The sequence below is a fragment of the Phodopus roborovskii genome, unplaced genomic scaffold, assembly GCF_943737965.1.
Source record: "Phodopus roborovskii unplaced genomic scaffold, PHOROB, whole genome shotgun sequence".
In the NCBI taxonomy this organism is placed as follows: domain Eukaryota; kingdom Metazoa; phylum Chordata; class Mammalia; order Rodentia; family Cricetidae; genus Phodopus; species Phodopus roborovskii.
In genome coordinates this window covers 8,710,649-8,738,470 of record NW_026126480.1, presented here as the reverse complement: position 1 = coordinate 8,738,470, position 27,822 = coordinate 8,710,649, and the positions used below count along the sequence as shown (strand labels likewise).

The window sequence follows — 27,822 nt, the reverse complement described above, 5'->3', positions numbered from 1 at the left end:
CCTCACTCTTCTCATGTCCATCTCACTTGTACCTGAATCCCAGGAGGTGAAACCACCATTTGTGTCACCATGCTTGGCCCATACCTTTCTATGTAGACTACTTACAGCAGACATAAGAATTATGTAAAGTCCATAATTCAATAAAGGCTTTTTGAGCACAGCCACCTTGGGCTGGGCTCTGAACAAGGAAATAGGCTACAGGAGCTGTGTACTGCAGCCTTCTTGGGATGTCCCTTCTTGTGGTATCCTGTCACACTGAAGGCCAGTTTATGAAGTGCTGTAGTTTGAATGAGAAATATCTCCCATAGGTATTTTGGCACTGTCTTGGAATATTATGGATCTTTAAGAATTGGAGCCTTGCTAGAGGAAGTGGACAGCTGGGGATGGGGCTTGAGGTTTCATAGCCTGGCTCCACTTCCTGCCCACACTCTGCTTTCTGATTATATAAACTGTAACTGTATGCCTCATGTTTTTGCCATTATACCTTCTGTGCCACGATGGACTGTATTCCTTCTTAAATTATAAGCTCAAATCAACCCTTCCTTCTTTAATTGCTTTTGTCAGGTGTTCTGCCATAGACATGAGAAAAGTAACTAATAATGGGTGAGGTGTCAGGGACCTTTAAGGAGTTCACATTCTCTGCAAACTGCTTTAATTGCCCAAGCACACCTCTACCAACACTTTCCAGATGGCCTCAAGAACTAGATGACTCAGACTCCACCAGACCCAGCAATAGCATACCACCAAGCAAAGCTCTCTCAGAACTACTTCTTGGAGAACAGCAATTAAGCTTGGCAACATTCTCACTTACAAATTAAACTATCACCACTTTGTGCCAGAGTTTGCACAGTGTTTGCAACCCACACTCAGTTTCTGGTAGAGGTGAAAATATGACCTAATTAAGAAAAAGATCTGTCACTGCTTCTGAGCAAACAGGAATGTCCCACCCAGAGGTGTCTAGAGGTGGCTACAGCTCATATATGAAATGCAAGGAACTGAATGGGGTCATCTACATCTATACCATGCTAAAATTTTTTTTTTTTTGAGACAAAGTTTCTCTGTGTAGCTTTGTAGACCAGGCTGGCCTCCAACTCACAGAGATCCATCTGCCTCTGCCTTCTAAGCCCCGGGAATTAGAAGCATGCACCACCACTGCCCGGTCTTGCTAGGATAGTTGAAGTTCAAGGAACAGGAATGACAGCCACAAGCAAGGGATGTCTCTTTGATCACAGACACTGTGCTTTTCACCATTGTGTCCCTTAGCCTAACTACAACAGCTCTAGTATTCCTTCTACTATGTAGAGTAGAAATAAGACTCAATGTGTTATATTATTGGAAGGACACCATGCTTCCTTTTCAATAGAACAGTTAAAGCACCCTGACCTTCAGGGTGGGCCTGGACTAGGTGTGGAAGGGCCAGCATTCCCGGGTGCTCTGGGGCCTTCATTTAAATGGAAAACCTTTCTCTACTCATATTCCATGGCTCCCCTGCCGGACAGATGGGTGAAACACCTCAAGATCATAATCTGCAGCTCGCCTACTGCTTTTTACACAGTGGTTGAGATGCCAGAGAAGCTGTCAGCTGCCTGTGGATACAGCTAACTGTCAGTGAAGCAAAATCTCCTTTGTCCTAGTTAAAGAATAGACACGGGGGGCATTTTAGATGACAATTCCTTTTGTGGCTGCTCTCCTGGAACAGCCAGACATCCCTACAAATGTACTCTGACAAACACCCTGTTTGCTTTCTCAGCTGCTCTCCTGACTAATAGAGGCTAGGAAGCTGGCAAGCTACAGCAAGGTAAGCTTGGCCCAGGTCTTCCCTCAAAAGATAAAGACATGGATACTTGGCCTCATGACAACGACACAAGTTATACCAGTATCCAACTTGCACTTATTCATGGCAACCCTGTGATATAAGCCACTTGTGTCCCCACTTTACAGATATGGAAACTGAAACTGCAAAACTTGTAAGTAGTAGAACTGAGGTCTTACAGTCAGTGGCCTAATTCTAGAAGCCAGGCTCTCCAGGGGGATCTGTCACTCATAGGTTCCTCTTTTGCAAGATAAGCCAGTCATGCCAGCCATGCCCATTATATGAACAATATGGAAATGTGAAGCTGAGGTTCTGAGAGGTTTAGAAAGGTATCTAAGCTTCTTAGGCCGGGCAGTGGTGGTGCATGCCTTTGATCCCAGCATTTGGGAGGTAGAGGTAGGCAGATCTCTGTGAGTTCGAGGCCAGCCTGGTCTATAAGATAAGATCTAGTTCCAGGACAGGCTCCAAAACCCTGTCTCCAAAAAAAAAAAAAAAAAAAAAAAAAAAAAAAAAAAAAAGGTATCCAGTGAATGTAAGATCAGACATGAGGTGGTGTTGGGGGAATCTTTTAGCTGGACATCATCCATTCATGCTAAGACATCACATCATGCCTTAAGGGCATGCTTTTGGAGATCCTAAGTCTCAGTTGAATGGCAGCTACATCATTTATTGCCTGTAGGATCCTGGAAAGTTGTTCACTCTCTCTGAGCTTAGATTTCCCATGAGAAAACAATACTGATTCCACAGAATCATTGGGAGAGTTCAGGAAGAAGCACGTCCTGGATTTGGCCCAATGCTGAGGCCACAATTTAAGATACCATTTTTTTTTTCCAAAACCCCCCACAAAACTACAGCATAAGGGTAAAGACTGAGCTCCAAAGAGCAAAAGTGTGTTTTCAAAAATGTCAGAATACCTGTGGTTGGGTGAGTCACATTCCTAATGCTAACCATGTGACAGTAAGTGAGTCACTTTAGCTCTGTGTACTCCAGGGTCTTCATCTGCAAATGGGGTCCTAACCCACTGGAGTTAGGAGATTTCAGTAGAAAAGTACAAGTGAGGTGTTTGGGCTAGAAAGCGGCCTGTGGAGGACTCAGAACTAAGGGCAATTGATCTTGTGAATGACCACTGCCATTCCTCCTATTCTACATAGATTGTTGTTTTACCGAGAATGTCTAAGCCTGATCAAAATGCTAAATATTGCCTACATGATGGCACAGTATTACCCTTGTCTCACTCTCTCTGGGTTGTTCTGAAGCACATTTCTCTAGAAAAGGAAAGGTAAGGTAATCAATGGAGACCAGCGAGGACCTGAAAACAGGAAGAGTCAAGTGGGGTGAACATATGGCATGGCTGCCTGTCTGAATGGGAGTGCTTTGGGGTAAAAAAGACCTACATTTACCCCTGTGCAGACATCACATGGCCATGAGAAGGTCTTCCATGGGGAGAAGAGAGCCCAACCCAGTCAAAGAAAGCTTGCTGGGGGAAGTGGGCAGAGCCCAAAGGTAAGTTTCTATGGAGTGTTAACTCAAATTTCTCTATTTTCCCATGAAAATACCAGTAAATATGTCTGAAACTTAAAGGTCACTGGCTGCTCATTTTTTTCAGTACAGTTCCCAACTAAGAGGCTGAACGTCAAATAGATCTGTCAGGATCACCACCCTGTTATGGCTGCCCTGGGCAGATATTAGCAGAAGCAACACTCTTTCCCACCCTTTGCATCTGTCTCCCCCTCTGCTGGTTAGGTGATGCAGTTCTTATCTGGAATTTGATAGGCTGTAGAAAATAATTATAAATGAAAAGGTTATTCATAATTTTTAAATGAGTTAATTAGTAAACCCAGTCAGACTCACTCATTGCAGTAATTAATAATTGATTATACTTGAAATTAAACACAATTTTTCATCAAAAATCTAATTAAATATCTGTGCTTTTTGCCTGTTGATTAGATCAGTTGGTCTGCTGGAAAAGAGTCTTTGTTAAGGATATTTGTGCTTGGCTGAAACAATTAATTTGATTTTTAATAATTGATGGTTCCTTACAAGTTAGTCATCACAGTCTGCAATTATGGTCAAGCAAGTTGCCTGCATGCTCATTTTAGCCCTCATCAGTTGGAAGAGACCAGGTATTAAAGTTGCTGAGCCCAGTCCTTGAAAAGATGGGTGTCTGACCCCCACACCTGCAGTGCATTCATCTGCATTGCTTAACTCCAGCCTCACAGGCATCCATCTGGGAAATGGGTGATCTGTCCAAGGGTGAGCAGTCACCATGCAAGAAAGCTGGTCTCTAGGACTGTCTAATACTGAGACTATGCTCTTCCCAAGTCTATCCAAATGACAAAGGGAATGCATAGGTTTGCCTCTTGGTGTCTTTCTTGGGTATGATTGCTATAGTTCAACCTTACGTTCATTATCACAAGCATTATTTACTGTTAGTGAGCTCATGTTATTAGTGGACTGACTACTTCTGATTGGAGTCACAGATCTTCTAAAGTTATCTTTCATCTACCTCCTTTCTCTCCATGCCCACATTGTCATTATCTTAGTTGAAGCCACCAGTTTTTCTGACTAGTTCTTTGTAGCCACTTCCTAATAACTCTGTCATCAGTTCCTTCTTTATGTAATGAAAACCTAACTGTAGCCTAGCACTGCTGATAGCTCGTCAGTGATTCTCTGATTGCCCACCCTGTTTGCTCCAAGGTGATCATGACAGACATCACTAATCAATCACAGGGGTTCTCTCTTCATTTCATCTGAATATAGCCTCAGGATCTTTCTCAATGTAGCTTTCCAGGTAGCAAAAACAAATCAGTTGGCAGAAGACCTATGAATTGTACACCATCTTGTTTTGGAGTTATGTATTCTCTAAGTCTATAATCATAAGGGGGGAAAGAACAGGCATAGGGGAGATATTAGAATATTCTCAGGACTGTCACCTTCCTGACTGTTTTTAAGAAACCTAGGACTCTGTAGAGGGAGTTTATGTCATCATTTGAATCCTGTCTAATTTCAAAACATTTTTTTCACTTCCCAAACATGTGGTGGTTCATATTCTATTAATCATTCTTTTGTGATGACATGGTAATGCCTCTCATGACAGGTTTGCTTTGCATCCATGGTGACAGCCTGCTAGAGAGTTCTTCACAGAGGGAAGTTCTCTTTCTTCCTTTGGCCTCTGCTGGTCAGTTACAGTTATACTTCTTGGCTTATACTGACAACAATCCCACTTGCTTCCAGAACTCTCTCTGAACTCCTTAACATGGGTTCAAGGACTTCTCAGCCTGGTATCACCTATCTTCAACCTTGGAAAAGGCACCCAGAGCTAAGCCAAACCCACCTTGGATGCCTTTTCTCAGAGGCTTATTATCACAGAGCACACTTCTCTTTAGATTTATCGCTTTCTCACGAGAAGACTTAAAGAGGAGAATCAGAAGTAGGAAATAGGATTTTCCTAGAAATGTATCCAAAGAATGTCAAGGAGAAGCCATCTTGCTGGAGCAGGGCCATAAGTCACAGAACTGAGAACTTTCTTATGTACCCTGGGGTCAGGTAGGAACCCCCAGCCCGTGTGGCTCTGGACCCCTGCTCTTTCCTCAGCCAGCTCTCCACTCTCTGGGGCCTGGTGCTTGTCATGCAGGATTTCCTTGGGATCTGAGTGTACTTTAACAATCATGGCAGTTTCTGGAAGTTTCTACAATGCTATCATACCACCCTTCTGGAAACCCACCTGGAGCTTTCCTGGCAGTTTCCTTTCACCCTTAGGATCATCTCCCTATCTGTGCCTCACTTTAGCCTTCCTGGTCCAAGCACAGAGGAGAGATTGCCCTTATGACATGAGTCACAGGCCACACCAGTGAAAGGTTTTCTTGGTACAACCTGTGTACTATGACTGTGTTCCTGGTGCAGTGCCTTTGGTGGCCCCAGGAACTTTGGTGGCTACCCTCTGGGCCAAATGGGAACCATGGGGAGCCGGGGGTGGGGAGGACTTGCTTACCCACAAAGTATGCAAGCAGGATGACCAGTGTAGCTGAGATGACGATGGCGCTCAGGGCTGCACATTTCCAGTTGCAGTACTTGGAGGGCTTCTTGAGGTTAAAGGCTGGTCGGGAGAAGGTGCTGCGGGGCAGGGGCCGGGGTGGGGGCGAGTACACGGTGCTAGACGTTAGGGGGTACCCTGGGGATGTGGTGCAGAAGAGCGGGGAGGTGCCTCCTGGCTTGAAGAGGAAGTGCCTGTGGATGGAGAGAGGCGGGAAGGTGTCAGGGTCTGCCAGCTAACCAGGCACCCAGGCCAACCTGCAGGATAGAGGCGCAGAAGAAGGAGCATGCAGAGGAGCCTGGAGAAAGAGAGAGAGAAAGAATCATCACAGGGAAGATGACAGGGTTAGGAAAAGTCACAGACTGGACCACAAACAGGGCACAAGAAGACACGTTCCCACCGAGCACTAATAGGACAGTGCTACCCACAGAAACACACTACTCACTCAACAGAGGTTGCCCTGAAGTCCTTTTCCTGGGAACAGTGGAGCTGGGGTAAAGGATGGGTCTTGGGAAATAAACTCTATTTTGTAAAGTCACTACAGGCGCTTAGGAGTGTCTAAAGTCCTGCCTGTCTCCTGGAGGCCACTGGTATTGATTTTTTCCCTGCTGTTCTAATACCTGCATTCTAGCGCACCTTGGTAAAACATTGGAAGCCCTTCTTTTTAATGGGACTTTACTGGGGTAGAAGCCAAGAAGTTGCCACTAAATTCTGCTCATGGGTGAATGGCTGGTAGCAATGCCCTCACAGCCTCAGGAGTCCGGCTGCTGTCTGCAGAGCCCATGTGAAAGCTTTGTGGAGGTAAGGCTGGCAATTCCACCTTGTAGCCCACTGCAGTCTTGAAGGCAGCAGAGTGTGGTCAAAGCACATGGTTGTGGCCAAAGGAAGTGTTGAAAAATCCTGCATCATGGCCATGGGAGAACTTGTGCAAATCTTGGGTGGACTGCATGACTTGTACTAAATAGCCTTGGCATATTGGGTCAAACCCACTCCTCCTAATGTAGAAGACATTCAGACCACAGAGTACACACTCGAGGCCAGAATACATAAAACACGGGGCCTGTGCTGTATAAAAATTGCTACATGAGATGGTTTCCAGAATGGCAAAGGCAGCCAATGAGATGCTGAGAGCTGCATATTAACAAGGTTGCTGTTAATATGCTGGAGGGGAGGGCAGGGTATTCCAAGGACAAACTTGCAAATTGAACATGGACTTGGGGATGTGCATGCAACATGGTTTCACTTCCCCAAGGTGTTCCCAGGGAAAGGTCTCAGGGATCTGCATGCAAGTGCTGGAGAGACAAGGAGAGCACACACAAAGGAGGAGCATGGGGGGTGCCACCTACCCGTCACTGTAAGCCCCATCATGGCGGGAGGCGCTGAGAATGTCCATCTCAATGAGGTTGTCCTGCAATGTCCCTAGGAATGGCTGCTTGCCTAGGTTTCTACGCACACATGGAGACATGAATGAAGCAATGAGTCATGCATCGATGAAGGGGACAGCATAGAAATAAATGAAGAGTGGCTGTTGGGTGCGGCTGTGCATGAGACCAGCGGGGACAAAGGTTCCAGGCAATAGGTCAGTGTGCAAAGCCACATGTGCAAAGGATCCACCTGGCACACAGCATCCAGAGGGAGCACTCTATACAAACCGGCATGGCTGGAACTGTGTATATCCAACTCCAGTTCTCATTGAGGAGTGCTGGCAGGTGCCTGGCAGTGGGCTAGGCACATCATGTCCATTTTCTCACATTTTCCAAATAAGTGCTATGCAAGGAAGTCAGGGTGTTCCCAGTACTACAGGTGAGGATGCTGGGATATGGAGTTATAGTGGGACTTGCCAAGGTCACTAGCAAGAAGGCTCAAAGCAAGACTTTGAACTTGTTTATCTGGATCCAACGCCCAACCTTCTCTACTTGATCCATTCCACGTTTGCTAAAGCAACATCTGGGAACATCCACTTGGCTTCTCTAAGGACACAAAAGCACTGAGCACTTGTTGCTGCTATCTTCTAAAGAAGGAGAACATTCTGGAGAGCAGTACCCTGCTCAGGTCCAGCAGAGCCCCAGGGCCTCAATATGTACACGGAGATAGGGCCAAGGTATCCTGTGGATGAGTATCCTGGTTGGTGTCTCACCATCTCTCAACTTGTGTGAGAACTGGGTGGTAACTGAGTAGCATGAAAGACAGTCCCCTGATGACCTAGGCTGGGTCTTTGTCCATGAGGGCAGGACACTGCTTATGCATTCACCTGACTGTGTCCCGGAATGAAGATAGCCATTTGGGACTCAACTATGTCTGCTAGGTGATGCCATTCACCCTCAAGTGTTCTAGATCCCACTTCTAGCTAGGTTCAGGGCTGCTGCAGCCTCACAATAAGACATAATAGAGGGAGGAGAGATGGCTGCAAGCTATCTCTGGGCTCCAGTCCTGCCAAGGAACACTTACCAGGCCTTAGAACAATACTCTGATGCAGGACTTCCTGATGTGTGCCTTTGGGTACAATTTGTAACTTCTTTTCATTCATCCTTTTTACACTCTGGTGATTATAACACTAAGATGCACAGGTTGCTATGGGGACAACTGAGATATGTGACAGTTGCCCTATCCTGTAAGTACCACATACATGGTTTGCTGTTGGAGGAGCTCTGGGATTGACTTACATTTATTTGACACCCCTACTTCTATCAAGGCAGCTCTGTTACCTCCCCTTTCAGGCTGGTGGGGCAGGACTCAGAGAAGCAACTTCTCTGAGGTGGTATTGCATGGTGAACAGTTGGCAGAGTTTGTCCTGGAACAGGTTTGTCAGGGTCCAGACCTCAGGCTCTCTGCTCCACAACTTTGTGTACTCTACAGTCTGACTTTGTCTACCACTCCCTCCAACCAAAGAGAGAAGGACTGGAAGGACCATCCCAAGGGCAGTAGCTAGGATATGGATAATGAGGCACCAGTGGGCCTTGTCTTATGGAGAGTCACAAAACAGAGCCTGACCTAACACTATAAGAATTTTCTGTCTTGAGGCTCCCAGTGCCTGGGAGGAGCTGACAGCACTGTAGTCGAGTGGCCTGAGGGACATGGCAGATCTGAATTCAGGCCTCAGCTTCATCCTTCACCTGCCCGAGATACTCTGAGAATCTATCTAAGGGTGGTAACTGCTCACTTACACAACTGGAAGTGAGTATGCGGATCTTTTCTCGGCTCTTAACCCTCCCCAGTCCTTCCCAGGACCACAAGATCTTACAAGGTCTTGGATTGCTCCTCCAAGGTCATGTTCCTGGTACAGATACACTGGCTTTCTCGCTTCTCTCAAACAAGCTAAACCTGAATTGCCCTCCTATAAATATCCCCATAGATGATACCTCCTTCCACAGCAATGACTTCTCACGTGCTCAAAGTAGATCCTTATCTTTCTCCCAAACCACTCACTGACTCCTTGTGTTGCTTCAGTACACACACACACACACACACACACACACACACACACACACACACACACACACACACACACATCAAGCCATGTGAAGAAAGCATAAAGCAGGGTAAGAGCTCAGGGAATGAAGATGGGGAACAGGAGTGCTTGTCTGCATAGTATGTTTCTTCCTCATGTAATTCCAGTTCTATGAGGCAGTTGTCCTTTCTGTCTGGCTTGTTGCTATGTGCCTAGAGGAGAAGGTTGCCTGGAACATACATGCAGTCATTAAATAGATCTGAGCAGTCACTAAATGCTGCTGGATTCAGGAATTGCAGGAGGCCTTCCCAGCATATGGCAGACACACAGTGCCTAGAGACAGCAGCAGGCAGTGGCTATTATTATCTCCTCTAGTCTCTTGTTTTGAGGAGGATATTTAGTCTCTCTTCATCCTACCTCACCCAGCATGAGGAGGCCCCACAGTGTCCACTCAGGGGACCTAAACAGGATTCTGCTGCCTAGAAAGGCATTGATGCTGGCTACACAGCCTGTTTCTGGAACACTTGAAAGTTTGGCATCAGCCTGCATTCCAGAGAGTCAAGCCTGTACCTCATAATCACCACAAATAAACAAATAATATGATCAAAATGTTAATGATAGGATATTTCAAGTGCCTAGGTCAAGTTACCTTTATGTTTAATCCAAGTGTCTATATGGTGTTCATATGTGCTGGTACATGTGATGGTTGGTGGATAACCTTGTGACCTTGGATGCCGAGCCTTAGACATCATTCATCTTTTTTTTTTTCCTTTGAGACAGGTTCTCTCACTGGCCTGGAGCTTGCTAATTAGACTGGGCTGGCTGGCCAGTAAGCTCTAGGGATCCATCTGTCTCTATTTCCCACCAGTGGGGTTATAGCATTTGCTGTCATACCCTGAATTTTTATGTGGGTTTGGGGGTTCAAACCATGTCTTCGTGCTTGGAAAGTAAGTGCCTGCCTGTCTGAGCCCTCTCCAGACCTATTTTAATGTTTGCAATGTAAAAAGAAACATGTTTAAAAAGGGAAGGAGCTGACAAGTGTCACTTACAGGCACAGAGCCGGAAGATAAGGAGACAGGCAATGGAACAGAATGAAGGATTTCTCAAGCTACACAGCAATGGATCTTCTGAAAGTGCTTCTGTTAGCATGCCAACTTGGGCATTTGTCATTTAGGTCACTTAAGAATTGGGGGTGGGGAGGGATACGAGCACTTACTGAAAGTGATGGTGATTCAGACCGCTGTTGCTGGGCTGAAACAACCTTCATACTTTTCAAACTTAGTTTAGTTCTGGATCAAATTATTTGTCCTGTGTGACTGAGGAGGACATTGAGGTCCAGGGAAACATGTACATTGATCTTAGTGGCAGAGCAGAAATTGAGTCATGGATGTCCTGACTCCCAGATCATGGATCCCCTAAATTTTATACCCCCCTAACACTTTAGATGTCTAGTTCCTCTGAGTAATAAAAGGTTCCTGGGGTTTTTCATAGGAGCACAAGATGTTGAGCAGATTTGGAGGTGTAACCCTGAGCAGCTCCCTGTTCACCCTGCACAGCTCCCTGCTCACCCCTGCTGGTAGCTCAGGTATGGATGACTGACTTACGATTAGGTATGATCTTCTTGTGAGTAGATGGTGTTTCTACCTCCATTTACAAGTATGGAACCTGAGGCTTGGCAAGACTTCTGAGGGTCATATGGAAATGAAACTACAGGAACAGTGCTCAAAGCAGGTGTCTTTGACTTTGGCTACTCTGGGCTCATGAGAAGGAGCTTTTCAGGCAAGCGCTGTGTTGCCTAGGAGCCCTTCTCTGAGTGGAGAGGGATTTGGTCCCCCTTACATACAGAAGAATCCCTGAGCAGCCTAAAGCTGGGGCCCATAGATATAACCCAGGGCAGGAGCAATTAGCCTAGGGAACAGGAGTCCCCGGACCTTCAAGGGAACTAGGTCTTCAGGATGGCCCCAACCAACAGCCAGTGTGCTTATATAAGCCACTGTGCTGGACTGCATTTCTGTCCACAAAGCCCTGGTACCGCCATCACCACACGCAATTGTTACCTCCATTCAGTGGTATGGACATTAGAAATCATACCCTACATGCCGAAGCTGACATTCAGACACCTGAATGAAGGAAATAACAACAAAACCCAGCTTTTCCAGGTCACAGCTGTCCTCTGAAAGGCTAGTCTCATAATACCTACTTAAAAGCTGGGGGAGCGACTCCCTAACTTCTACAGTCCTGGCCTCAAGACCACGAGATGGGTATGACCTTCTTTTCAGTGACCTGATACCCTCTGCTGCTCATTCTCTCTGTCATTCTCTGGAGACTGACCCCTGGTCCTTTCACTTTACCTAACCATTTACCATCTTGCTCAAATCCTTCCTCTTTCCTGGCCCTGTGCCTTTGTCCACCTTATCTTGAACTGCTTATTCTCTGGGCTGAAAACCCCTGCCAATAGATACCTCGAGAAGCTGCTTCTGTTTCTTTCTTACTTATTTTTGTGACAGGGTCTCACTGTGCAACCTGGAACCCACCATCCTCAAGCTTTAGTCTTCTGATTGTTTGTGCCACCCCACCTGGCCCGAGAAGATACTTAAAGTGAAGAGGGAGATGGCTTTGGACAGAAGGTAGCTATGAGGATGTTGGAAAATGGCTCAGGTATTCCAGCCTCCTCACATGCGGGCTGCAGGATATTGGTAGTAACTTAACATTTTATGATTCAGATCCTTCCTGTCTAAATGGGAGGTGGTGGTGGTGTGTGCGTCCTAATAAGACCACTCACTCATACAGGAAAGAGTTAGTATGCAGTCCCAACTGTGCGAAAGGCTCTGCTGTAGACCGGGCCCCTACTTGGCATCTGAGAACATGGGCTTCGGGAGGGTTCCTTGTGTGAACTGATAAAGGTGACTGCTCCACTGTCCACTAACTATATACTCAAACTAACCCTGCATACACACTTTCCCCCCCAGGTGGCTGTAATTGCAGTATGTCCCAGGCAGAGGTCGTCCATGTGGCAACCCTTATTATAACCTTTACTAGGGCACTGGGTCCCTACTGTGCCTCCCACCTGTCAGCATTCCCATGTGAACCACAGCTTCTGCTGGGGTGGGGGTGGGACAAAGTGTACCCATTCTGGGTGACTCCACTGAGTGAAGCCTCTGGAACTCGGTTTGAAGCCCTTGGCTCCACCCCACATATCTTCCCTTCACTGCTTTTACTTCACATCTTCTCACTGCAGTGAACTCAGAGCTGAGCCCATGAGCATCATGAGCTCCATTAGCCACTCACCAGACCTGCAGAGGTCTTGGCGATTTCCAGCATACCATCTGGGGGGAGGTTTAAGAGCTGGGGGGATTAAGGAGTCACATGGGGGAAGTACTCTGAATAGCACCTGGCAGCTCCCAGGGAGGTCTCCTTGAGTGTTTGTCATGGTTACTGGCTGGTGATTCAGTACATGGGATGACATCTTCTCATCTGCTTACCTCCTTTCGAGCACCGAGCACAGTGCCTGTCTTCCCTTCACAGGTCTGCCTCCCTCTAGAAGCTTCATGCATCGCAGCAAGCTTTGTCTTATATACAACTGAGATCAAGTCACCCAGTGACAGGGAAGGCACCCATTCCAACTCTGCAGTGTTCATTTTACAAATAAAGTATTGAGGCTCAGGCAGGGGAAACTTTCTGGGGTTGCCCCAACCCATTCCCTCTGTCTCAATTGAGAAACCACAGTAGGATTGGACTAGGGATTGCAGGGTAGCCCTCATTCCCGAGGTGGTTTTTCTAATTCAGTATGATCACAAAATAGGCTCCAGGCTCCTGAACCAGGCTTGGGATGAGCTGAGGTCGAGCAGGATCTGGCAGCCTTCTGTTTAGGCTTCCCCTTCATCTAACAGGAGCCTGATGGGTTATTAATCACACAGTCCCTGTGAAATCAATTAAATGCCTGATGCTGCAGCCTGTCAAAGAAATGGATCAGAGGTTGGGGGACCTTCAACACATGGCTCTACATAGAACCATAGGTGCTCCTGTAGGGCATACTCCATCCAAGTCTAGGGAGTACAAGTAGGTTCAGGCTCCTCTTTGGAGGACTCAGTTAACCTTGGGGATTGGCAGTGGTACAAGGGATAAGAAGGGAATGAGCCTCCAGAAGCTCCCCTTTTCTGATAGCCTTCTTTTCATGCCAGGATGAAATACAATCTCCCTTGGTCATCCTACCAGCTGCTATGGTATCTAGCTGCTATGGTATCTGCACAGTAGTTTAGATTCTCAGCATGGGTCTGCTAACAACGAGGAAAGTGTGTGTGTGTGTGTGTGTGTGTGTGTGTGTGTGCTTGTGTTACCAATACTGAGTATTGGCAAATGTTGTTGGAGACAGGCTCTCTTGGACCTCCTCCTCATCCCCTTTGTACCTTCAGGACTTCTAACTCTTTTCATCTCAGTCACATGACTCTGGGGCCATTGGGAAGCTGTTCCTTTTCCCCATTCAAGTCTCAGTTAAGCATATTTGGTCACCCATTTGTTCTGTCTTCACTCTTTTTTACCTGTGTGTTCATATATAAGTCCCCCATGATGCTGTGGCAAGCACTATGTCATTTGCTGGGGACCCCGCAGTAATTAAAGCACAGCCTGTCGCCCAGCTTCCTCTGCCAAGACGATCTGTTGCAAGAGGCTGTTTTCTTTGCTATCTTAGAACATGGTAGGCATCCGGTGAGTATTTACTGATAATGAGTACCATTGTGAATTAGAGGAGTCCCTAAGACAGTATGTCTCATTGTAACTGCTTGAAAAGCCTGATGATGGATGAGAGTGGATAAAGATGGCTGCCAAAGCTTTGACACTTCTCCCATTGAGAAGTGGGGTCCAATTCTTCTACTCTTGAAGTTAGCTGGTCCATGACAACTTTAGCCAGCAAAATAGATCAGAATCGATACTATGTCATTCTAGGTTAAACTTCTGGGAAAGTCAATGGCTTCTGTCTCAATACCGTGGAACCCTGATTCACACAGTGAAAGCAGAGGTCCTGAGGCACCTTAGGGGTGAAGGAGTCCCCACTGACAAGTGAAAGGCATGAGCTGTGTGCTAAAGGCCAGCTGATTGCATTAATACCACATGGAGCAGAAGAGGCATTTGTCCAAAATGGTGCTATCTCCCGACTTGCCCTGTGGAGAACCGGCTACATGTTCCTTAAGCCACTAAGTTTCCAGGCATTTGTCACATAGCAATAGGCAACTGGAACCAGGAATCACTAGTATTTTCCCAAGGTCTAGGTCTACTAGTGAGCAGTGTGGTGAGAGCTTGAGTGGGGGTGGATCTGACCCTGAGGACTGTGCCTTGAAACACTCAATGGTAAATGGCCTGTCATATCCCCAGAACACTAGGCCACACTTCCGCAAGGCAGTGAAGGGACAGACCCTGCCCTCTCCTCTTTCACTTTTCTGTTCATGGATATTTTCTCAGTGACTTATTTCTTCACAGAGTTGACACAGGAAAGCACAGCTTGATGAAAATCTGGGAAATGGCTCTTACAGTGTGGTTGCTAGATGCTGGGCACTGTATGTGTGTTTCTTACATTTGGTACATTTGCTTCTTTCCAACCTCTTTGAAACGCAGGATTTTTTTTTTATTCTAATCTGTCAATGAAGAAATTAAGGCTTGGGGATGTTGAATAACTCATTCAGATAGCAGATGGTTAATGTACAGGTCTCATGTGGCTGAAAATACCTATAAATGTGGCCTAACACAAAATTAACTTACCTAAAGCATTAGAAGGTGTGTGTGTGTGTGTGTGTGTGTGTGTGTGTGTGTGTGTGTGTGTGTGCGTGTGTTGATTGGTTGATTGTTCTGTTCTGGTTTTTGGTAACTTGATTGCACAGTTTCCAAGTGTGAACTTTGTTGATATGTCATGCTAAAAGGTTTCATGTGCTTGAAAGGCAAGGTAAGAAGATGCCTGTCTATTTTAAAAAGTCCACAATTTTTTCCTGATGCTCAGTTGCTGAGCAACTCTCTTGCTTGTTAGTCTGGTGCCACAGGTCAGCATTATCATGCAGAATTCTAATAGTGTCACCTTGCTGAGTTGGTGCTGCTCTTAGTTTGGGGGATATCCTTAGATTCACAGAGTTCTGGGGTCACAGAGGAAGCCTCTTTCAGCTATTCAGCTGAGCTTCTGGAAGAAGTAGGACTCAGTTAGACCAAGAAGTGAAGAAGAGGGCAACTCCGGTAGCAGCATGCAAAGGCCTGTGCAGAAGCCTGAAAGATCATAGATGTGGAGAAGGCTACATGTACACACTGGATATTAAATGTATGTAATCTAACTATGTATAAGAATGGTTGCTGCATGTATGTTGATGAATTACGAAAGGGTATACATGGTAAATTTTGGTGATATTTTTCTTCTTGCTTATTTTATTTGCTAGCTGCTACATGATGGACATTAATTATCTGAATGATAATAAAAGATGAAAGCATAATTTCATTTATTCTAAGCAATGAAGACAGGAAGACAGAGAGGATCAGCAAGGCAGGCAAGTTCTAGCTACCGGGGCAGGGGAGGTGAGTTGGGACAATCTTTACATCACACATTGATCATCCAGAAAACCTCTCTTGGTGCCCCTCTCCTACATTCCTTTCCATTCAGAAACTTACAAACTCACAGGAGAACCTACTTTGCTCCCAAAATGAACTTCCATGTAGAAAGAATGGCATCCATGATACATGTAGACAACCAAAACCACTGATTAGCTGCAGGTTGCCATCGGGCATGTCCCATTCAATGAACACTAAAAATAATGGAGACTTGATTGGCTACCCTGGGTGGGATGACAACAATTAATCCAACCTAAAACTGATGAGGGCAAGAGAAGCCTTTTAAAGGATGAGTACAGAAATGGTAATCATGAAGACACTAGGGTGTGTTATGATAGGCTCATATCTCTGAGAAACTTGGGTTCGGAAAAATGATTCCACAAGTATAAAATGTGATATTTTTTTTTCTCTTTCAGATCTCACATACTCAATGTGCTGAAACCGTCATCCTGACCATCGAGGGTCAGGCCGAGGCAGGTGGGCGTACCTTTTGTGTGTAGGCTAATTTTCCTTCCTCAAATGTGGTTTGGCTTTGTACTCCTCACAAAGAACACGAGTTTGTGAAAAGGAAACCTATGCATGCCATTTCTGTATGAGAGAGGGTAGGAGGAGATTTGCTGGAGCAGCCTGGAATATTTCACCTGTGATTTAGAGAGCAGGGAAAGGCATGCCAAAAGTGCTCTGCTCAGGGGATAGAATTACAGATAATCTAATTCTCTTTTTATCTGCCTACAATTTCTTAAGTGAATTGCATGGTTTTTATGATTATACACACACACACACACACACACACACACACACACACACACACACACACACCATTTGGAAAACAGTGGCTAAGCACAGAGGAGGAAAATGGCTGCAGGACTTAGCCTGGCTGCAGTTTCTGAGTTGAAGGAAATATCCCATGGCAACTTCTGGAAGAAGGGAATAAACTGCAGGGTAACAGTACTAGACAGAGAGTCTTGTACCTTGGGTTTGAGTCCTCCTGTGTGACCTGAACTGGTCATGGACCCACTTATTCTCAACTTCCAGAACTCCTGAATGAGGGCATCATGTATGAGGGCATCTCATCAAGGTATGCTGAATACATGGAACCACCATAAGAAAGCCTATGCTACCAAAGCTGATGGAAAAACCTTAGGGACTATCTGGGTACAGAAGGGTCAATTGACCAGGAAACAAGAAGGGAAGGAGAGACTGGCCTCCACAAGAGTACAGATCTGATGCTAGGCATAGGGAAGTGAAATCACACACAACTGGCTGAGTTGAGGATTTGGTCAAAGTGGAACCGAGTGCCTGCCTTGTCTGACAACAGAGCCTACCTCCTTTGCACACTTCTTGCCTACTTTTATAAAAAGCCTTGCCCAACCAGCTTAATTGCCATTGTGTAGACAAGGAAGGCGATATTCATGGGTCTATTAGCTTGACCAATGTCATACCTTCAGTGAGCATCAGGCTAGCACTGGACCTCAGCTCCAGTGGATTCCAAAATCCCAGCCTCCCACAGCTCTCTCCTACCATTGGAGAGTCCCATCCCAAGACAGGGCATTTCATAACAGTTTCTCTAAAGAGACAGGAAGTAGAGACACATTCCCTACTGGCCTGGCCACCAAAAGACCCTAGACCCTGGGTGGTTTTCCCTCTGCCCACCCAGCCCACCTGTGCCCTCCCAGCCTCAGTCCACTGGGACCCACCTGGTCTCCAGTGGGATGTTACTGTTGAGTAGCCAGTTGTCCTGGGCATGGGTTGGCTCCTGGGCGCTGCCTGCTGGGGGCTCCCCGGAGAGTGAGTGGTCTGTGGGTGCCGGGCTGGGATTGCTCCTGGGGGTGAAGTTGCCCCTGTTCAAGGAGTTGATGGAGGCCGCGTGGTGCTGGTTGGGGGTATGGGCGTGGGGGAGTGGTGGCGGTGGTGTCCGGAGCCGAGGGTGGTTCTGCAGGCCGCTGGGGTGATCTAGGGAACAAGCAGTCATGGTCAATGGGCTGCTGGCTGGGTGCTGCCCGTGGTGGGAGGGACAGCCATAAAGGACTGAACAAGACTGCAGGGGCAAGAATGAGTGCATCTGGCACTAGCAAATTACACATTAATTCATTCAGTCAAGTTTGTAGTTCACAGAGAGTTCTGAGTTTCTTCTGTTCTATGCCTGTGTTGGGGCAATAAAAAATAAAAATAAAAATGCCCTCCCATACACTGATTTTGAACATGAGGAGAGTAATAACACACAAAATCTTGAGAGCAAGTGGGGGTGGGGAGAGAGCAGGTGTGAGCTCTCGAGTCTCTAGCTGCTCATGTCAGCAACTTGGCTTTTTATCTGTTGGACTTCCATGGTTTTTGTCTTTATAGTCTCACACCTGTAGCTTCCTCATCTGGGTGTGAGTATGTCTGAATGGAAGTTCTGGTACCCTGACACAGACATACTGATTCAAGAACCCTGGGGTAGGGAGCCCAGGAATCTGACTTTGCAGGGCCTCCCAGTGACTGACCCATGTTTCAGTTTGAGAATCTCTGGTTTTTTTTTTTTTTTTTTTTCTGCAGCTAATGCCTATAAAACACAAACAGGAGACTCAGTGCTCACGTGGAGTTTATTAAGAGAGGGGAGAGAAAGAGGGCTAGATGGTGGCCAACCGAAAGCAGGGGAGAGAGAAAGAAAGAACAGTGAGAAAGAGCAAGGGGGGGGGGCAAGAGAGAGGAGCCAGAGAGAGAGGGCGCGCTTGGCGCGCTTGCTTTAAAAGGGGGGCTTGAGCAAGCATAACTGAGTCCTCTGGCAGGCAGGTAAAGCCTAACGTGGCCACGATGTCCCGCCCATCATTGGGGGCGGGGTCAGCAGGCTGCTAGTTCCTAACACTGACCCTACGAAGGGTGCACAGTAAATTCAATTAACAAGGTAAATGAGTGCAATGTACAGCTAGCTGAGAGGCTGACACATCTAAGAACAGAGCCAGGGCAGAAGCTAGATCTGTAAGAAGCACATGTACCTACGGAACTATAGATGGATGGCCTCTGGGAAAAGATGGCTTTTGAGAATGGTGAGCCACACCGTGTCTGCGTGGTTAAAAGCTACTAGTATACTTATTGAGTACACGCTGTCAGATGCTATCCTGATCCCTCACACAGATGGGAAGACTGAGATAAATACTTTATTTAGTTCCCTCAGCCGCTCAGAGCAACAGGTGTTATAGTTATTATCAATATCACTAATATGTAGGTTAAAAAACCAGGTTTTGGAGTGGAAAATTCAAGTTCCCATGGGAATGTGGTAAAACAGTTGGTATTTGCAAATAAATAAAGAAACAAAGTTTGCTATCATGAGGACAGGCCTGTGGGTGTTTCTGTACCCTCAACTAAGCCACTCACAGAAGCCCCCTCTCACAAAGCTGAATAGTGTAACGGAAATAAGATGGGAAATTAGGATCCTCTCTAGATTCTGCTACTTACTAAACATACAACCCTAGGTGAGTCACTCAACCTCTTTGAGCCTTAGTTTTCTCATCTGTGAAATGGTCTCACTACAGGAAGTGCATATTTTACTGAGATGAAAGTGCTGCAATGATAACACATTAGGCAGGAAAAAAATATGCTAATGGAGGATATATCACTCTGCCTTTTAAGCTAACTTTTATGGGAAAGAGATATAAAGGGAATCTTGTGGGAAACTGGGAGAGGGGAGGTTAAAAGTCGAATGGAGAAGGAAATGATAATTCATTCAAAGTGGGGACACATTCCAAGCTGCTACCTTTGATGCAAAGTGTGCACTGGGCCTTTGGGCCCTCTGGACTCTTGCCTTCCAGCCTCCTCTTTCATCAGCTTTCCCATAACTATTGACTCCGGCCATACGGCCCTCAAGGGTCAGGAGATGCTAAGAGTTCATTGCTGGGAAGGAGGGTCCTCAGAGCGTATCCAGTGTGGATGAAACCCACTCTTCTCTGAAGAAGCTGAAGTTCTGGGTTAGCAGAGAGCAAACACACTTGTCCCCTGAGGGGACAGTGAGAACCTGGAAGTCAGTAGGACCTGTGTAGGTAGAGTCTCCACTCTTCTCCCAGTGAGCAAATGGCCTTGATCAAGAATGTCCTGCCCCTGTCAGCTGCCTGTGTCCAGCCCCTGTCAGCTCTTTGGTGTGTTTGTGTGAGACGGGGGTCGCCTACATAGCTCTGGCTGTCCTAGAAGTGACCATGCCAGCACTTCTCATTATGTGGGCCATGATCCCTTTGGGGTCACATATTAGATATCCTGCCTATCAGATATTTATATTATGATTCACAACAGCAGCAAGATGACAGTTAGGAAGAAGCAACAAAATAATTTTATGGTTTGGGGTCACCACAACATGAGGAGCCGTATTAAAGAGTTGCAGTAAAGGAAGGTTAAGAACAAGTGTGTGATGAAAACCAGGCAGACCTCAAACTCTGCCTCCCATGTTCTGGGATTAAATGTGTGCACCACCACATATGGCAAGCAGCATTTTAATAGAGGCAGACAGAACCTGGGCAGAATCCAGCATGAGAGCCCAGCATTCTCAGCCTTGGGCTGAGTGGCCAACCTGCCTCCATACCCCCCCCACCCCTCCCCCCCCCCCCCGTGGACTTCCTAGCTTCTGGGCACCACAGCAGAGAGGCAGTGAGTGATCCTACTATGCCATCACTGTCCAGGGCCAGCAGGGAATAGCAGACTCATCTGCCTTTCCCTAGGAGGCATCCCCTGAGGACATTTTACTTAATTGATAATAACAAAGGCTGTATTTAGGTACCTACTGAGTTTTCACATCCTTGACTTTTTCACAGCAACCCCTTGAGGAAGTTATTGGCATCATTCTCATTTTGTTTTGTTTTATTGCTTGTTTGTTTTTTGTTTTTCCTTAGATGAGGAAGCTAAGGCCTGAAAATGTAAGGGTTCTTATGAAGCTACAGTGTGACTTCTGTCTTCTAAATCAATGTGCCTTTTGCATCTAACACAGATTACTGTAGTTCATGGTCAAAGGCAGTGAAAGTACCCTTAGAGAGGAGATTAGTATCTGGGCTGGGACAAACTGGCCTAAGACAAGACTTCTGCTATGTCTCTAAGCAGGACACCTGCCTCAGTAACTGTTTAGAAGCTCTGGATCATTGTAAAATTCTGCTACAATTTCAATCCATGTTCTCTTCCCATAGATCCAGCAGCCACCCAAATCACTCCATCCAGCCACATATGAGCCACTTTACAGACATCACCTTCAATAAAGGCTATTAGAGTAAGTTTTGCAAGCCTGTTTTTCCAAATACAGTTTATTGTTCTTCTAAAAACTGTTTGGGTATATTCTGTGACTCATGCATATAATCCCAGTAGGAGGCTGAGACAGGAGGATTACCTCATAGGAGTTTGAAGTCAACCTGAACTGCATAGAATGCTCTGTGATAGCCTGAGTTATTGTGAGATTCTGTGTCATAAAATCCCAAATAAATAGACATCGTACCCAACCTCAACCAGCAAGGAAAACGAAACTCAGGGGAGATCTTCTAGCAGTTTAATCAGGATCCTTGAACAAGTTTCTTCTTCTGACCCGGGAGAAATGCCCGCACAGGCTTAAATCCCCTTGCCCCTTGTGCTGACCAACCCTAGTGAGCCACGTGGACCCTGCAAGCAAGCTAAACAGGCTTAGCCAAATAAGGATTTGTTTACAACAGAGAGCGCTCACCATCAGGAAGGGGGAAGGTGGAAGGCGGAAGCCAGCACCGGCACTTCGCAGCTCTCTACAAATAGACATTTGCAGTAGCCGTGGTTTTCCAATACCTTCTTTCATTGTATATGTGCAGAAACCCTGAACACTGGTCTCCCTGCTGACTCTCCTCAAACTGGAACCATGTGGTGGTGTCTCTAAGGCCTGAGCAGGGCAGCAGATCACAGAAAGGGACTGGGCCTTGGCGTTCCACAGCTCTGAGTTCACACACACACACACACACACACACACACAGACACTGGCATAAGCATGTGTACTCACATACATGCATACATATTCGGTGGTACAAGTGTGCACACACACATATGCATACACATGCACACACGTGCACATGTATGCATACATGCTCATACACATGCACCCCATAAATAAATGTAAAAATTTTAATGTAGCTTTTTTTTTTTTAAAAAAACTTACAATGTCTATCAAGTTGCTGAACTCTTCAGAGTTGTAGCTTTCTGGAGATTTTTTTCTAGAGACAATGGCCACTGTATATGGTTGTTCTGAGATTTCAATGAGATGCTATTTTCAAGTGCTTAGCTCAGTGTCTGGCATACATTTTAACTATACGGTAGCTATTTGCTTTGCAGTGCCACAGACTAAACCCAGGGCCTCATGTGTGCTAGACAAGACCTCTGTCATGTATCTACATCCCAACCCTGCAAACTGTAGCTCTTAGTTCATAATAATGATAAAGGAACATGAATGAATAAACCATAAAGCATTACATGTCATCATGGAGACAACTCTTCAGCATCTACTACAGATGTTCCAAAACAAAAGGAGGGACGGGGAAGAAAAGGAAAATACTGAGCAGAGGGGCAGTGCCCTTCTATTGTGGCTGATGGATTCCACAGTGGCCAATCCACTGGCTCCTGGAAGCCAGAAAAGTGCCTGGAGCTCAACACAGACCAGCAAGTAACCAGAATGGCTGGCCCGGACCCTTGAGTTAGCTACCTGGGGCTGAAGGTTCTCCAAGAGAAAGGCTGTTGGATAGCTCAGGTAAGCCTCTCAGGGTAAATGAGGGCTGATCCCAAATCACAGTAGATCCTAGGGGAGCCCTATGGTTTGTTCAGGGACTGATGGGCTCTCAGACAAAGATACACTCCATTCTTGACAAATGTCAGTTTCAGATAGTGCCTGGTTGAGAAGATCACAGAGCAGAGCCCAGGTGCCTCACATAGCAGCTTCAGTTTTTCCATCTCTGGCAAGTGATGTGATACTAGGGCAAGTCACTGCTTTCCTCAGCCTCTAGCTACTTGCTCGTGTATATGTGTTGGAAGTGCCAATAAAAGGTAGAGAGATGATAGTCTTTTATAGGTTGGAAATAAAGATTCACAAACATGGTCAACTTTGAAACACTCAATCTAGTTAGACAACAGCTGGTGACAGAACTGTGTGACATCATTTTACATGTATTGAGGTCTTACTAAGTGACAGACACTAAATGCTTTACTTAGGAAACCCTGCAACAGCTCCGAAAAGAAGAGTCTATGGTTATTCTTCACAGAAAGACCAAGCCATTTGCCCACACTTAAGTGATGGAGCCAGAATTCGAACTTCAGTAGGTTGGTTTCAAGCCTGTAGTGTAAAATTCCTCACTTGTGTTCATCCATTGTACCCAACAATGTCTGTCATACAGGGTGTACCTTCCAAGTGTTGATGACCGTCATCCTTGTCATCTTGCACTCTTGCCCCTCTGGGGTACTCTAGGGGCACAGAGAGTGGAGGCTTGACTTTAGCTTATGGGGTCCAGGAAGAGAGTATGAATATGGCCTGTGTCTGCGGGGTAGAGAATGACGAGTGTATAATGTGTTAGAAGCCTAAGAGAGCATGGCTGCTGGGGCACATTGAGTCAACAGTGTGAACTGCAGTGGTTGTGGATGAGGTAGCGATGGCAAGGACCACTGGAGGTGAAAGGCTAGAAAACCTGGTCATCATTGGGAGGGTAGGAACTGGTGCTGTGGTCACTTTAGCACTGAGGGAGGCTCTGAGGCTGGTGGAGGATAAGGCAGGGGGTCAAAGGTAGAGGACCAAGCATGCCCTAATTCAATGGCAGATGCCTTCTTAATGGAGTAGGTCACACAAAAAGTGTGAACTTTCATGGCTTTGGTTCAGCCATGGGACTCAAGTCCTGAGATCTATGGACATCAAATGGCTCCAAGAAAGAGTTCCAGGTCAGGTGCCTGCACACACCAACTCTGCCAAACCGCAGACAGGTGCCCAAAGCTCTCTATGCTTCAGAGTTAATGATGACCCCATTGTGCACTGCAGTCATTAATCGGGCCCTGAAGATCGTCAGATATGAAAGATGATGGTATTTAATTATCATAAAACAAAAACTCCAGCTGCCTGAGCCTGCCAACAGAAAGAATTATTTGGTTTCCATTAAAATGCCATCGACCACCACTGACTCGGTATGGTGATGTAGAGGCGCTGAGACCTTAGCTAATGAACCTTGGCCTACAAGACCAATTTAGAGAGGCCAGAGAGCTCTTTTTCATTACAGTCCGCAGTGGCATCTGACAGCCCTGCTTCTAATCTCAGCTCTGCCTCCTTTAAGCTGTGGTGTCACAGACAATTTGTTTAATTTGAGTCCTAATTCTGTTGCCTGGCAAAGGTACGTGACAGCAGCAGCTGGCAAACTGTAAAGTCCCATGCAAGAGTTAGAATTATCATTACCATTATGCTTCAATGGATTCTAATCTAAAAGCAAGCCCTGGTGTGAGCCAGAGATGAGGGGTAGTAGATTTTAGGGGTGTATTTTTCATTCATTCACTTTCTCACTGTATGAAATACTTGCTGTTCACTTTCACCGATGTCCCTTTAATGGCCAGTGTATAGACGTTCTCATTGGTATTTGAGAATACCTTTGATACAGTGGATAGACAGGGAGAGGGACAGGCTCTGGAGGTGGGGCAGTCCCTGTAGAGCTTCTCCTGCTGGGAGAAGCTCTTGAATCTTGAGGTTGCAAGATGGCTACTTTATTTGCTCATTTATGTGAGGCAGACCCAAACCCCAGACTGTGACAATGCCTTGGCATTGTTCAGGTTAAAACATTGGGGCAATACATGCCCGAGCTCTACAGTCTGACAGATTCCTACGAGGGGGCTGGAAATGAGGAAAGGGTGTTTGTCAAACACCCAGAGGCTGTACTGGCAGGACACAGTTAGGAGGAAAGCAGGCAAACATGTACTGGCTAGCCAGCCCATCTCAGGGCCATGCACTACAGGGGCTGAGGGAAGATGGAGAGCTACTTTACTGTTTAACTTTACTGTTCACTCCATTCTTAGTTCTAGATCATTGTCTACCCTTCTCTGACCCTTGAAGGCAGTATGCCCGAGATTTCCTTGTCCCTGAGATAAATTCCTATAGGTTTGGCTCACTGTAAGGCCAGTAGAATGCTTGGGGCAGGACAGCTGACTGAAGGGACCACCCCATCCTCAGCCTATTGCAACCCACTCAGGTCATAGTCCCCAACAACAGTGACATTTTTCCAGATAACAAAGCATGCAGATGCAGTTGTCTATGAAACTTTTAGGAAGAGCAAGGACTAGGACTGGGTGCTAAACTAGAGGAAGGCTAAGGTGAATAATGAGGAGGAAGAGGGTATCTAGATAGGTAGCTGGTGTGAGCAAAGGCTGTGACTGAAACAGACTCAAGATGGCATGAGGACCTGGCTGCCTGGAACAGAGTTCTACTGAGAGGTCCCAGAAAGACAAGCCTGGAGCCAGTTCAGGGGCTCACTCTGATTTCGGGACTCTCAAAGTCAATGGTAGACAGAGGCTTCAGGCCATTAAATGAACCTGCAGCTTCTGTCCAGCAATGGATGCCTTACTGGGACAGGACTCAGGATGGGGTTGGGTGGAGGACCTGCTCTCTGTGAGAAAGCAAGGAGAGCAGAGCCACGTTCCAGGACTATCAGAGAGACAATCATTGGCACTGCTCTCCACCCCCAGTCACAATAATACACAAACTAAGCAAACTCATGAAAGCCCATCTTTCGTAAGTGGGGTGTGTGGCTAGCTTGATGGGGCTTCCATCTGAAGAGTATAACTATCTCACAGCAGATACAAGCCTACATGTGACTCTGTGCTTGTCCCTCTCAGCAGCTAGTTTGCACTGTGACCTTCAGTAAGGCATCGGATGTACCTGAGTCCCCAATTTTGTAGACTGACAAACAGGGAAAGGAGGTAGAGGGAGACTTCTTTAATTCTAAAATGCAAGACTGGATCATGGGTGTCAGTGAATCTGTGATGTTTGCTCATGAGCATCTGATTGAAAAAGATACTCCCAGCACATTGTGTGCGAGGTATGCTGTATGGCTGGGTACAAAAGATAAACACAGGTTGCTTCCTCCTTCCCTGCTTCCTGCAAGCTTCCCTCTGGATTTGTAAGTACTGGCGCTAGAGACAGAGGTGGGCTAGATGGGGTTTCTGCTATAAAAGTGTAACATTTGTTGGAAAAGGCCAGCTGAAGCCAGAAGCGGTGGTGGCAGGGTGTCATTTCTGGATGCATGCATTCCTTCAACTTAAATCTATGTCTACCTCAAGGCTGAATTTGTTCTGGGAGTGCTTTCTGGCTGTCAAGTGAGTTTTCCTTTCTGTTACTGTCACCTTCATAGCCTTTTTGAAAATGGTATGACCCATAGGTCAAGGCCTAAATCAACAAAGGGCCACAGTTGATAGGTAAGACAGAAGTGATTTCAAGCGTGTGTGTGTGTGTGTGTGTGTGTGTGTGTGTTCACTCATTCACACGCTTACATGCAAGAGTGCCTGTGTATGTTCAGCAGGAGTAGGATGTGTTGGAACAGGTACACAGATACACAGCCCATGGAGTGCAAAGCACCAAGAATGAGAACAGGCTATTGTCAGACTGTGTGATAGGTAGAGAGAGCCTAGTGGTGGCTTCCAGATGGGATCATACCATATAGTGGAGGGTGACCCTTTGCTGGGCTAATGAGTGATTCCCAGGCTTCCTGAGATACAAATGATCCCAGAGAACAGGAGAAGGACCAATCCCGTCAGCCTGGAAATTGAAGGGCTTAAAGTCAGTCTCTCTCCTGTGCCCCTCCCTCCATCTCTCAGTCTCTGTCTCTCTGTCTCTGTCTGTCTCTGTCTGTCTGTCTGTCTGTCTCTCTGTCTCTCTCTCTCTCTGTGTGTGTTTGTGTGTGTTTGTGTGTGTGTGTGTGTGTGTGTGTGTGTGTAGGAGCCTGCCAAGAGCTCAGGACTAGCTTTCCAAGCCTGATGGCTTATGTCCATACAGTCTACATGCCAGGGAGTTAAACGCCCAATTACACCCTGTGTAGCATTTTTCTAGACTGAAGAATTTCCCAGTTTGGCTTCTAACTTACTCATGAATTTGGATGGGCCTCAATTTCTCTATCAGGAAAATGGGATTCTTCTATTCAGCAGAGGATCTCTGTAGTTTCTGCCAGGCCTTCACAGAGTGACACATAGTGGCTTCCCTTTGCTCCTCTCAGGGAATGTTCTAGAAAGAGGATGGCAGGATGGACAATCCTAACTGTCCTCAAACAGACTGAATATGGAAGAGGAGTGGATTGTCTTCATGGAGCCTTCAACAGGTAAACCCTGACCAGGCTAGGCAATTACTAGAAGCCAATAGCAGTTCAATTTAAGAACAAGCAAACTGGATCATGTCACTCCTTGCCTTCAAGCCTGTTGGTGGCTCCAGTGCCACTGAACAGGACCTTTCACCCTATAGTATGAGCCCCACCATGCAGGGTGGGACCCACACTCTCTACCTCCTGCCACAAAAGATGCTAAAGTCAAGCCCATCTTAGACCCTTCATGGAGCTGGTTCAATCATAGCTCTGCATACACTGTTCTGATTGGAAGGCCATGTCTCCTTTACTATCAGGTTGACTCAAATTAGAAGCTGCCTCCTCCAGGAAGCTGAGGTAGAGGCTCTTCCTTCAGGTTATTCAAGCCTCCATTGTTAGAAACCAGCAGTCTGCTGACCCCAACCCCTGATGATGGGCGGGACACACATGGCCATGTCATCGCTACATCACTCATTACTAGGCTGTGTAGGGGACTCAGTTTCCCTTTTAAAGCAAGCACGTTCCCCTCTTCCTCTCTTCCTCTCTTCCTCCTTCTCTTCCTCTCTTTTGCTTTCTCTCTTCCTCTCTCTCTCTCTCTTTCCTCTCTCTCTCTCTTTCTCTCTTTCTCTCTTTTTTCTCTCTCTCCTGCCTTTGGTTGGCCACCAGCTATCCTCCC

General features: G+C 46.4%; 1 protein-coding gene across 1 annotated transcript in view; it reads right to left on the bottom strand.

The window, feature by feature from the left end:
- Window positions 1–27,822, bottom strand: part of Tenm4 (teneurin transmembrane protein 4) — a 701,768-nt gene that overhangs the window by 195,636 nt on the left and 478,310 nt on the right. The window contains exons 7-8 of the mRNA XM_051192264.1: window positions 17,571–17,826; window positions 5,805–6,040 (exon numbers count right to left, since the gene is read on the bottom strand). Coding sequence (XP_051048221.1) covers window positions 5,805–6,040; window positions 17,571–17,826 — 492 coding nt within the window. The remainder of the gene's footprint in view (window positions 1–5,804; window positions 6,041–17,570; window positions 17,827–27,822) is intronic.